This window comes from Aricia agestis, chromosome 4 (genome assembly GCF_905147365.1).
Source record: "Aricia agestis chromosome 4, ilAriAges1.1, whole genome shotgun sequence".
NCBI lineage: Eukaryota > Metazoa > Arthropoda > Insecta > Lepidoptera > Lycaenidae > Aricia > Aricia agestis.
The window spans coordinates 3,084,394-3,097,645 of record NC_056409.1 but is presented as its reverse complement, the minus strand read 5'-3'; the positions used below and the strand labels follow the sequence as shown (position 1 = coordinate 3,097,645).

Here is a 13,252-nt window from a genome sequence, read left to right as displayed (position 1 = left end):
AGTAAACATTACTTAAAAATATAAATACAAAATTAACAACGTCAGAATACAGCTAAAATTAATAAATGTTATGTTTGTTGTGCATTCATTTCAAGTTATTTGATATAATTCACGGTTAAAACAATAGTGGCTTCAGCAATTTTTTCAATTGATTTGTAAAGTAATCCTTACTTCTCGTAAACCTTTATAAATATTAATAACATAGTAACTCACTTGATGAACATAGTATCAAATACAAGGAAAATGTATAAAAAGCATTTAGTAAATATTATTATACCTTTCAAAGACTATTAAAAGCTTATTAAAAGACAATTTGACAGAATTTATAAAGGCCCATAAATATGTAACGAAACAAAATGGTCGAGGGAAATACCCTAATCATGTCCTTTCGTGTACCAAATTACACCTCAGTGGCGTTCTCGATGGTGTTCAGAAACTGTTCCTTAATATCGACGGAGCTTCGCTTGCTGGTTTTGTGTCCGCGGGCCCTTCCGAGGGAGCCGCTCGATACGTTGAAAAACGCCTTCAAATCAGCGCTTGAATTTCTCAGAGGGTAGTTATTCTCTAATCTCACGGTCAGAGCCTTCTGTTCTCTCTTCCCATTCGTCATCTGCGCCATGAGCTGGTTGTGGATGTTGGGCGAGCTCAGGCTGTTCCTGGGTATGTTGGCGTGAGGAGTCCCGGGGGCTGGAGACGGAGCCGGCTCCAGGTCATCCGACGCATTCAGAAAGCTGGACTTATTTACGGGACCTAGGTCCATCTCGCTCTTGTTGATGCTGTAGTAGTTTCCCCCGTGTCCAAACAGCTTCATATTAAACGTGTCGTAGTAGGGTATGACACCATTCAACGTGCTATAGATTTGAGGTCCAAGAGCTGATTCCGGAAAACTGGATCGGGGCCTTCTAGGCAGAGTGACGTAGCCCTTCGAATTCGAAAAAGGAATGCTCTGGAAATTGGAGTTTTGGAACTTGCTGTAGAGAGTGGGTGTTGCGGGGGATATCCTGTAGTTAGGTGAGTTGGGGCTGTCTATTTTGGTGAGGACGACCCTGTCCTTCCCTGACGACGTGGCACTCGCCGGTGACACCTGGCTGGTACTCCGCAGGGGAAACGTGAGGAGGTCTGGAGGATACGCTTGGGTGTCGTGAGACGCGCTGACGATGAACTCTTGCGGCACCTTCGGAAGCTCAACCTCCTGTTGTAGCAGCTCCTCCTTGGCTGCTGAAAGAAATAAAGGAAACTTGTTACCAGAGTGTATTGTGTTTCTTCCTTCGTCACCCAAATATACTGAACGTATTTTGATCACATCTGGCATGATATAAACTACTTAGCTATGATTTTGTATAAATTAAATCTAGAATACTTTAAAAAAGTAAGTATTACAATGTATTCGTGGGATACTTATTTATACGGAGTCGCGGGCAATTATTACATATTATTAATTAATAATTTCTTATTTTTATTGTCTGCTTTTTAATATATTTGAAAGAGAATTATACAATTTCTTATAGATAAATAAAATTAAATGAAAAATTTGTCAATTCGTTAGTTCCAGAAGTTCGGTTCTTTCGGCTGCAAGAAATATCACAGACAAAACTAATTTCAACCCTTTTAAAATTATACAAAATTTGGCAGCAATTTTATTTGCATTGTGACTGAATTTAAGCGCAAAAGGACTGGAAGCCTCGTTAAAATTTATGGTTCAAAGCACGCCAATGTTAAAAGAATGTTTCTATGAAAATATTTTACCCAGTTATAATAAATTACGACAAAGTACTACGAATTCTAAATTTTGTTGGAAATTTTCTTTTTCTACTCATTTAAGAACCGGCACATAAATTGTACAGTGTTGTTGGGTATTACATGATTAAGTAATCCAAGTCCATCCCACGCACATTCACACAATAACCAGCCAAGTGTGTTATAAGTATCTTAGGGGCTAGAAACCTTAACCAATTACATAATATTATATACAAAATCCACACTAATATTATAAATGCAAAAGTGTTTCTGTTTCTTTATCTGTCTGTCTGTAACCGATTTTGCTGAAATTTGGTATGGAGATATTTCGAGTCCCGGTTAAGGACATAGGATACTTTTTATCCCGAAAAAATGCACGGTTCCCACGAGATGTACGAATTTCGGCGTCATCTAGTAACTATTAATGTGTTAATGACATACCTGCGACGGCTTCATTATTCAGCAGAGTTTTGTTCAGATCTGCCAGTTCCGTCTCAGTACTGGCGAGAGTTGCCGGTTCATATTTTCTTGGTGGCTTAGAAATTGGATTCACATCCAGCTTGTAGCTCTTCTCGGCTTCGGAGGCAACCGACGCTTCTATAAGAGCTTCTCCGTTAGTCGAACGATTATCGGTTTTAATCAGTCTTTTCAAGCTACTCTTCTGCGAAGTGAAGTAGCATACGCCGAGTACGACTCCGAAAATTATAACGATAGACGTTAGGCATCCTACAACTATGGCGAATGAATCCGAATCTAGGCCAATCAACGTTCCCATTCCATTGTACTTTGTGAGGATGAGCGTGAGCGTCTGCTCGTCCTTTCCACCGGGGTTCTCCGCGACGCAGGTATAGTTCCCTCGGTCACTATATCGCGCGTTAATTATCGTGAGATTCACCCAGCGAATGAGATCCACGGTGTTCTCGTTAGTGGCGTATCGAATTTCGCCGAACGATCTTGCTTCGATAGTTCGCCCGTTGTATCGCCAAACGACTTCCGGGGTCGGATTCCCGACTACTTTACAGACGAGCGTCACGTTCTCGTCGTAACTTTTCACAATGGAATCCGGCAGCGGCTCCAATATCGTAGGCCGGCAAGCGAAGTTGGAGGAGTCCAACTCGTTCCATAGTCTGTCCCGCACGGCGGCGGGCTCCGCGCACGACGTGGGTGGCGTGTACAGGTTGTGGTTGATGACCCAGTCGCGGAACGTCTGCAGATTGCAGTCGCACCGCCACGGGTTGTTGTGCAGGTCCAGTCCCGACAGGTTCCTCAGCGCCATCAGAGCTTCCGGCTTTATGTGAGTGAGGGCGTTTCCGTCTATTCTCAGTATCTTCAGCTGGGGCAAATTGACGAACGTCCGCGTCGCGATCCGCGTGATCCTGTTGTTGCTCACCTCGACTTTCTGAAGGTACTTCAGGTTGCGGAATAGCCCGTCCTCCAGCTTATCTATGAAGTTGTTATTCAAGTTTATCATTCTCAGCTTCTCGGTGCCCCGGAAGGTGTCGGGATGGAGGTGGTGGATTTTGTTCCGCGACAGGTCCAACTCTATCATGATCGCGAGCGAGACGAACGCGGCCTTGTGGACGACCTCGATGCTGCATTCCCGGAGGAACAGCTTCTTGAGGTTGGTGAGGCCGACCTTCCTGAAGGCATCCTGGTGGAGCTGGAGTAGATTGTTGTTGGAGAGGTCGAGGATTTGTATGTCGGAGCTGAGGTTGCCCGGTACGGTGGCGAGGCTGGCGTTGGCGCAGACGGCGGCCTTGTTTCCGGACTGCCAGCGACAGTCGCAGGGGCGCTGGCACTCGGTGGTGAAGTCGGCGGCGACGAGCACCAGGCACGCGACGGTCCACACCCTCAGCCATGTTTTCCAACATTTGTGAGCCATTCTGCTATGATGCTAGTCATTTCTTCGTTTTGTCGCATACCTGGTGAGTACTCCTCGACGAAAGCATATGTGATCTGAAACAAGGAGAATTTCTGTCGGTCAACTCGTACAATAAAGTTTATGATGTTATTGGAATTATTTAAAAAAAACATATTTTAAAATAATAAAATATTTTGATATACAGTGATGAAAAATTAGGCAAACAGGATTTCACATTCACGTGCATGCAAGAGAAATTCTTACGAAAATAGTTCACGGTAACTCAAAGTAAGAATATAATTTAAAAACCTTGAAAGCCATGAATCTAAAACTGCAGGAAAGCGGAGCAGTTGAACTAATATTATAATAAGTTTACAAGTTGAATGCTACGTATGCGTGAACCCGCAAACTTGGAAAGTAGCAAATTGTTTGAATTCAACTTTGTTCAAATGTTTGCTTTTGTCGAAAGAGTATTCTAGAATACTCCATTGCCCAGGCGAAGCGGAATAGAAAACCTGTAATTAATATATTTTAAAAGCCACAAAATTAACTTGGTTCACTGCAGCTTTCCGTTAAATCATTTCCTCAATGTCTTACATGGATATCGAAATAATAAATTGTAAGGTAAAAAATATTATACAAATGTATTTTTAAGAGGATTCCACACCGCCATTTTTTCCATACAAACGTTGTCCCCTGTTTCCTCCCTGGATAATGCTAGTAGAGTTATAATTTTTTTCCTGAATATCTACGGCCACTAATACAATGTCCCTATGTTTTCTTTTTTTTCATAATTTAATTATTAAATAAGATATGAACGTTCAAAAACCCAAAAAAATGGCCAGATTTTCCACTGTGTTCAAACGTCCAGAAAACACATTTGGATAGATTATACAAAAAAAGCAAAACATAGGAACACAGCTCAAGCCTTTTTTTAATATTTAATGAAAAAAGTACTTAAATCGGTTAAGTTTTGGAGAAGGAATCAGGGGACAACGAATCGTTGATTTTCTGGATTTTCTGCAGTTGTCTCTATCGCGTTCTGCGGTATAGGCTTGAGGTAAGGGAGACAGCTATAGATATTACACGTACTTTTTTTTCATTTCTCTAGCCGCTGTGGTATCCTCTTAAGCACATTCGATATTCAGATATTCAGCACGAGTAACTTTTAATGCCTCGCGTTTCGGCAGGCGTGCAGTCGTTTTCGCTCAAGTATATTTCAAAATATCTAAGCCTGTAATTCTCACAAAATTTATATCTGTACTCCAAACTCTGGCGAATATTGCAAGTATCTAGATTCTGATACAGGAAATATCCGTTAGTTTCGACTGGTCGTAATATTTTAAGGATACTGGGAATATAAAAATAATAAATATTTTGTTTACGTGGGAGAGCCATTTTTCGGCACGAATTGGCCGGCTCGACCGGAGAAATACCACGCTCTCACAGAAAACCGGCGTGAAACAGCGCTTGCGCTGTGTTTCGCCGAGTGAGTGAGTTTACCGGAGGCCCAATCCTTTTCCCTTCCCTACCCTCCCCTTTTCCCTTCCCTACCCTCCCCTTTTCCCTTCCCTACCCTCCCTTATTCCCTTCCTTCCCATCCCTACCCTCCCCTATTAGTTATTACCCTATTCACTCTTAAAAGGCCGGCAACGCACCTGCAGCTCTTCTAATGCTGCGAGTGTCCATGGGCGACGGAAGTTGCTTTCCATCAGGTCGAGTCACCTGATGGAAAGCAACTTCCGTCGCCCATGGACACTCGCAGCATTTGCCCGTTTGCCCCTTTGCCCATTGCTCGTTTGCCCCCTAAGTTCATAAAAAAGAAGAATTTCAAAGTAATATCTGAAATTGTGCTCTCCGTGAAATTTAAAATATCTAATAGAACGAAATTCTAGAAGCATATTATAAATGATTGAATAAATAATGATACATTTAAACAATATCAAAGTAGGTGCTATTTATTAAATATAACATCTGCATACTTAATTAGATTTTAAATAAGAGAATTCACATTTAAAATCTCCTGTTTCTTCGTACATTTAATAATTAAAGGGACGTCTATTTTGGGATTGAAATAAACCCGAGTAGACAATTGAAATGTTTTTGAGGAGCAATTAATCATTGTTTGGTATTTGTTTAATAATTTATCATGATAGGTACACAAGCACTACTCTGCTATTAATTTGATTTGAAGCAAAATGAGTAATTTATTTATAATAATTATTTCAGATGAGATTTAAGCAAACAAAAAGGTTTATAAAATAAATATTTAATAACATTCAATAGAACATACTTCTACTATCGGCAATTATAAACGAATACAACATAATTTTATTGAAACTAAACGTTAATTTTTGGTTAAGAAATCTTAAATTATTATCTACCTAACTAGACGTTCCGCGCGGCTTCACCCGCGTAAATTAGATATTTCTCAAACAAATCAGTCCACAAAAATAGCCTATGATCCTTCACGTTGTCTACTTTAAGAAGAAAATTTTCTGTTATTTGGCACAGATAAGTCTGTGCCAAATAACAGAAAAATTTCTCCAGTAGTTCGTGAGATAAGCCCTTTCAAATAATTTCCCCCGTTTTTTCCACATTTTCTTCTATTTCTTCGCTCCTATTAGTCTTAGCGTAATAAAGTATAACCTCCCTCGATAAATGGGCTATCTAAAACTGGAATAATTTTTCAAATCGGACTAGTAGTTCCTGAGATTAGCGCGGTCAAACAAACAAACTCTTCCGCTTTATAATATTAGTATAGATTCATTAATAGATATTGTGAAGAAATATTTCCTTTGTATGTGTGTATTATGGTCGGTTTATTCCAATCCAGTGCTGGATTGCTACTAAAATAATGTAAACGGGCACTCGAATTCACTAGAATGCAATTCAGTACATCTAAGTGCATTCCAGTACCAACACGTTAACATTAACAGTAGCGATTATTAAATTAAGGCAACGCCTTGATAATTTGGCTGCAGCGATATCGATTTTTCTCAGCAATAACTAAAGCTAAGAAATTAAAGTTCATTGTCAGTATTCATCATGTCTTTGTCTTTGAATTACCCATAGCATAACACGATTGGTCAACTTTTATAACACAGAATAATCAATCAAAAAGACCTCTGTAAAAAGAGGGATTCCTATTTTGCCAACAGAGAAGAGTGATTTAAGCTTCCAAAATTTGTACATAGATTGGTTCAAGCATACACTTTAATTCGCCCATAGCTTATATAAAATATATTTATGGTTTTTAAATTACGCGACAAAAACCATTTTGTCGCTTACGCCCTTTCCATTTCTTGCTGTTCCATTTCTTGTTTTCTATGAGAGGCCGGGCCGGCCTCTAATAGAAAACAAGCAATTTAAACATATCCAACACGGTTTTTTTACTTTAACGGGGTGTCACCTTAATCGAACGCTGGGCCGGCTTGCTATTGGAATGACGTAAGCTCGCTATTTATTATGTGAAAACGAATAGTTATCGCGCTATTTCTTGTACTCGACATTATCAGGGCGAGCAAAGCGAGCCCTACTATATCCCACAACCTGAGCACTTTTTGTGGTACACTTTACGGAAAAAACTATCACGTCTATTGATTTGTGCTTTGACATAGTAATTTTTATTTACAATTTGTAGATGCGTTAACTTTAGTCAGTCATGGTTTAGTTACTATTAAAATATTAAAAACTGCCATAAATCCAAAATCCCACGCGGAAAAACGACGCGAGCCCTAACAAAGCTCGGTTTCTAGCTAGTCTCTTTCGATATATTTTAAGAATGCCATCGGATGCCGCAGGTGCATCGTAACAAAACACGTCGCGAGATTGTTATAAAATCGTTACCTTCCGCCGCGACGCCGACGTTCCTCTAGTTAGAGCTTCCAGAAATATATTTGAGAGGTAGAGGAAATATTATGTGTACCAGATATTTTCTGAAGCGTATCTTATCAAGTATCTTTATCAAGTGGATACAACTTATGAATAGTAAATTAAGACATAACAGTTAGGCCTTAGGTCTAAGTACCTTCATTTTCATAACAGGATGTAAAAACCTAATCTATACTAATTATTATTTTATTACATTTAAAGTCAAACAATTTGTTTGTTTGTTTGCATCGAACAGGCTCTTATAGTACTGAGCCGATTTTCATGAAATTTAACATAGATGCACAGTATACTATAGGGATGGACATGGGATATTTTTTATTGCAAGAAAATGTACGGTTCCTGAAAGATAATGTTTCTACGCAGACGGAGCCGTGCAATTTCTAGGTGTATAATAAGAATGTGGAATATAAACCTTATTCTTACGCAAATAATCCATAAAATTCGACGGTTCCCCCATTGGTGTTCGGTCCCTTAAGATAAAAGGTTTGATGTACTTTTTATGCGCAGTTAGCTCTACTTGATAATGTAAAAGTTGTTAAGACGCACCCCATAAAGATTATGGGGTTATATACGCTTTGTATCGGAATACCTTTCGAATTTCATTTTTTACTTTAATTTATTTCCGAGACGATTCAGGGATCCATAAAAAATGGATCCCTAAATCGGAAAATGGTCTTTGAACACTCATAATATTTTAAAAAAACCTATCCAACGACACCCCGACACGGTGAGGTGGACGCGGAAAAATAAATCATCCCACTTGATGTGTATGGGAGGTAGCATTTTTTTTTAAGATTTGATGATATACCACTTTGTTGGCGTCATTAAGATGTACATATAGCTTTGTAGGCCTTATAGTCTCTGAGAAAAAGTGCGGACAGACAGACGGACAGACAGACGGACAGACGGACGGACAGACCGAAACTATAAGGGTAACTTGTTGACTACGAAACCCTAAAAAGGAATAGACGGATGTGTCGTCAATGCACAACCCTAGAGTTTTTTCTTATCCGTCCACCGGGGACCGCCCGTCGCCCGTCGCGTCCCACACCGCTTCAACCTGTCCCTATCCACGTGCAGGCTAATAAGTTAAAAGTATCTTAAAAACTCCGAGGAGGGTCCTCTATAAATCACGGGCCAGTCGTAAATACTTCACCTGACAATTACGGGCCGGCCCAAGTGTGCCGATAAATCTACAAAACGCCGCCAAAGCAGATGAATAATACACATCTGCGACTTAGCATCGCCGAATTTACGACTGTTTCGCGAATTCACATTTTAGGAATGAAAAAGGTGAACAAAAATTACGAATTTAGGTTGGTACCTCAATGTTTTTTGAAGTGAAAATTTTGCTTTAGCGTTGTGAACTTTTTGGGATTGATAAAAAGAAAAAACGCAAGACGTATAAATTTACACCCATTTATTGCCGTTTGGGGACAAAATATTATAATACCTACTATGCCCGCTTTTAATCTTTAAACTGTTTTGCAATCGCCTATCCATCCGGGACTTTTGTTGCTGTATCTTACTGAGAAATATTGTAAAAAAAAACTACGAAATAAAACAATATTATAAGTGGCATTTATACATGAACCCTTGAGTTATGAGATTAACCCTCGGTTGGTCGCGTGGGGTCTTTAAAAGCCCGGAGTTTGCGAAATCGAGAAAAAACTATATTTAAATTAATCGTAGCAACTCCGCTCTTTAGGTAGCTTCCTAAAAGGAATTATATTTCGATATAACTGCCACTAATCTGAGCTCGTGTGCATGTATTATGTGTTACAGATGTGCTTATTCACGCTGGGGTCTTTAAAAGACCCCAGGTGACCAACCGAGTAACTAAATTCGATTTGATATTTTCATACAGATTTCACATCGAAATGGGTTTCTTTTGTGATTTTCCTTGTATTTTAATAATAAATCAATTAAAATGTTCGTGTGTTAATTCTTATTGTTTTATATTGCATATAAGAAGTTTTAGACGCACTTTTCCAGAAATGCATATTTTGCTATGTAGACCAAAATGATGATGAATATTTTTTGGTTATGGTTAGAAACTAATTGTCGGTATATTTATCATACGTTTAAAGTATTAGAACCACAGATTTTAGAAGTAAGAGATATGTTATAGAGCTTGTCACATGTCGCCAAATCCTGCCCATATGGGCACAAATTGTCAGTCGTATGTCAATCACTCCACGGCTTACACGTTTTCACTACGCCGTAAAATGCGAACAAAATGCTGACTTGTGCTATAATTACCTACAAAAATTGCAGCGATACTGTGAATTTCAAAAATAGCGGGATCACCTATCACAGCCAACTGTAATTTATACGACTTTTTAATTTAATAATCAATTATTGTTCACGAAAAATATTCTTCACGAAAAATGTTCCGTGAACTATCAAACTAAGGCACTAGTGATGTGGTGTGATGCAGATTTTGGTATCGATATTTTTATCGACATTTTTATGCGGTTGCGTTATTATCTACATTAATATTATAAAGCTGAAGAGTTTGTTTGTTTGAACGCGCTAATCTCAAGAACTACTAGTCCGATTTGAAATTTTGAAGTATTCTTTCAGAGTTAGATAGCTCATAGCCAAGGAACAGAGGAAAATGTGGAATAAACGGGGAAAATTATTTGAAAGGACTTATTTCACGCACCATCCAGCAATTTTAATGTTGTTTGGCATAAATAAAAAGTAGACCACATGATGTCATAGTCTATTTTTGTGGGCTCACTTGTCTTTGAAATTCCTAATTTACGGGGGTGAAGCCGCGCGGAAGGTCTAAATTTATAATAAATATGCGGAAGTTTTATTTTATAGTCGAAAGAAGTGGTGCTTAATGCCTACTCATATAATAACTTACAATAATTAGTGCATCTATGAAGAATGATTACCTTCATTGCTTTTAGTCCTATTTCAGTTTTCCCAAAGACGCAAAATTCAAAGAGAAATGTATGAAAACATCGGCCAAGTGCGAGTTGGTCTCGCGCACAAAAGGTATCATAATAGAGCAAAATTAGGCAAATTATGTTTTTGTACGAATCCTTAATTATTTAGTTTATTTTAATTTTACTATGTATTGTTTAAGTATAAATACAATGGAGTATTTTATACTTTTCAAGTGCCTACCTAGTACCTGTTGCCATTATTGATATCGAGCAAAAAAATAGCAAAAAAATCACGTTTGTTGTGTGGGTGTGGGCCCCCCTTAAATATTAAATTTAATTTGTTTTAGTATCTGTTATTTTATCGGTAACAGACATACACAATCTGTGGAAATTTCAGAAGAGTAGCGCTTATTGAGATATACAGCCGAGACAGACAATAAGACATCAAAGTCTTAGGAATAGGGTCCCTTTTTTTCCTTATTAAAGATATTAAAAAAATAATAAGCGGGGGATGTTACTACATCGCTATTATAGAAGCCAAAACTGTGGTTAGTTTTTCGTGTCTGTCTGTCTGTCTGTATGTTTGTTCCAGCATCACACGAAAACTACTGATCCGATTTCAATGCGGTTTTCGCAGACGTATTTGTCTTTTTCCAACTTAACATCTAGTTCTATAATATTATTAATGTTTAGCTATTGCCTAGTTACGATTTTACCAGAACAGATTATTTTGCCGAATTGAGTTGGTCCGATAGTAAAAGTTTTTCGTAATCATTGATGATTACAACCCCTTTCGGCCTTTAAGTTATTTTTGTTAGACTCTGTAATATTAATTATTTATCACGTTCATTCTTTTAATAGTATTTAAATACCTACCAAAATACATCGATATCGTCGTAATCTTATATCTATAAACGAGCAATTCTTGTAAATATATATATATATATATATATATATATATATATATATATATATATATATATATATATATATATATATATATTTGGAATCTCGGAATCAGCTCCAACGATTTTCATGAAATTTAGTATATAGGGGATTTCGGGGGCGATAAATCGATCTAGCTAGGAATTTTTTTTTAGAAAATGTTATTCTATTCGTGTTTTATCGAATACCGAGCAAAGCTCGGTCAAGTAGCTAGTAATAATTAATCGACACCGTAGATAGACCGGACATCACTAGACCGTGTACCGTTGACACTATGCTGACAATATAGTGTCATTGAAGTCGGCGACATAGGTTTCCATATAAACGGCGCTTCATAACACTTCTCCTTATTTCCCTGTTCTGAGATTAGAACAGGAAAATGTATAAAATATGGTATGGTTTTGTTGCTTTTTTAAAATTTGTCAATGTTTAACATTCAATAGTTTATATGTTATTTGAACCTAGCTTTTTAAATTTCAATCTTAGTTATAGGAAATTTAACTGTTATTTTAGTTACCTACAGGTTTTACCACAATTTTAAAATAATGTTGATTTTTAGGGTTCCGTACCTCAAAAGGAAAAAACGGAACCCTTATAGGATCACTTTGTTGTCCGTCTGTCCGTCCGTCCGTCTGTCAAGACCCTTTTTCTCAGGAACGCGTGGAGGTATGAAGCTGAAATTTATATCAATTACTCAGGTCTACTGTCCCTTGAAGCTGTGAAAAAATCAAACTTCTAAACCAACGCAATCAAAAGATACAGCCGTTTATGCCGCAAATTTTCGACACTTGCAAGGGAATCAAAACCTACAGGGTGCTTCAGGTGAACTCAGAATCTTGAAATTTGGTACGAAGCAACGTCTTATAGCATAGATAAAGGAAAAATTACGAAAACCATAAATTTTTAGTTACATCACATAATATATATTTTTTTAATAATTTTAAACTTACTACCCATTTCCTCATAAACGCGTAGAGGTATTATATTGAAATTCATACCAAATACTCAGGTCTATAATACCTTTAAGCTGTCGGAACCCTCGGTGCGCGAGTCCGACTCGCACTTGGCCGGTTTTTTTTTTAAATTTTCCCAACTCACGGTTTCCACTTGAAATTTTTTGAATTCTATTTTTAATTTGTTAGTTTTGGTTATAAGTATTGAAAATATAATTAATCTTTTGATTAAATCTGATTAATATTGAATTAAATAACAATAAATTGCAGAAAAAAGTTAAGAAATATTTAAATTTATGCCATTTTTATGTCATTTAATTTTCGGGCTTTCAAGACCCCAGGTGACCAACGGCGTTATTTTAAAAGCGCGACCAACCGAGGGTTAACTATAAAGTTGTACTAACAAGTAATAAACTGCCCACGTCGTTATGATATTGTACTAGCTAACCCGTAAACATTATTTTGCCATAATATACGGTGTGTGTAATACACTTGAGCCATTTTATTATTTCAGGTGATGTCAACCACACAACATTTCTACAAAATCGATCCAGCCGTTCCGGAAGATTTTGGAGACCAACAGTGCGACATCATCATTTTCTAATAAAAATAGTTATAATATTGCGACAATGTATTTGTCGTTATGTCTGTCTGTCTGTTAGTTTTTCACACTGTATAAAATGCAGCTAGCATTTTATATTACGAACTAGATTACGCCCGCGTCGTCGTCATCGTTTAGAGCCTGTTCAGTGTCCAGATGAGGCATTTTACGCGCGAGTGAGCGACTATATCTATTGCATCCAGATACGGCGTTTTAAGCGCGTTTTTGCGCTACAAACATGGACTCAAAGTTATCACGCTCCAATCAAATACGTCCAGTTGCGCGTAGTTCTGGACGCTGCAATGGTACCCAAGTATCTTGACTTGCGCGTCGCTCGCGCGTTTTACGGGCAAGTCGAGGG

General features: G+C 37.9%; 1 protein-coding gene across 3 annotated transcripts in view; it reads right to left on the bottom strand.

The window, feature by feature from the left end:
• Positions 1-261: 261 nt before the first annotated feature.
• The window catches only part of LOC121725854, a 257,313-nt gene continuing 244,322 nt past the window's right edge, over positions 262-13,252 (bottom strand). For 2 of the 3 annotated variants that reach the window (XM_042112979.1, XM_042112980.1), the window contains 2 exons: positions 2,179-3,693; positions 262-1,218 (listed from right to left, as the gene is read on the bottom strand). In XM_042112979.1, the coding sequence (XP_041968913.1) occupies positions 401-1,218; positions 2,179-3,619 (2,259 nt within the window). In that variant the 5' untranslated portion in view covers positions 3,620-3,693 and the 3' untranslated portion in view covers positions 262-400. The remainder of the gene's footprint in view (positions 1,219-2,178; positions 3,694-13,252) is intronic. The other variant, XM_042112981.1, reaches the window with a different exon arrangement.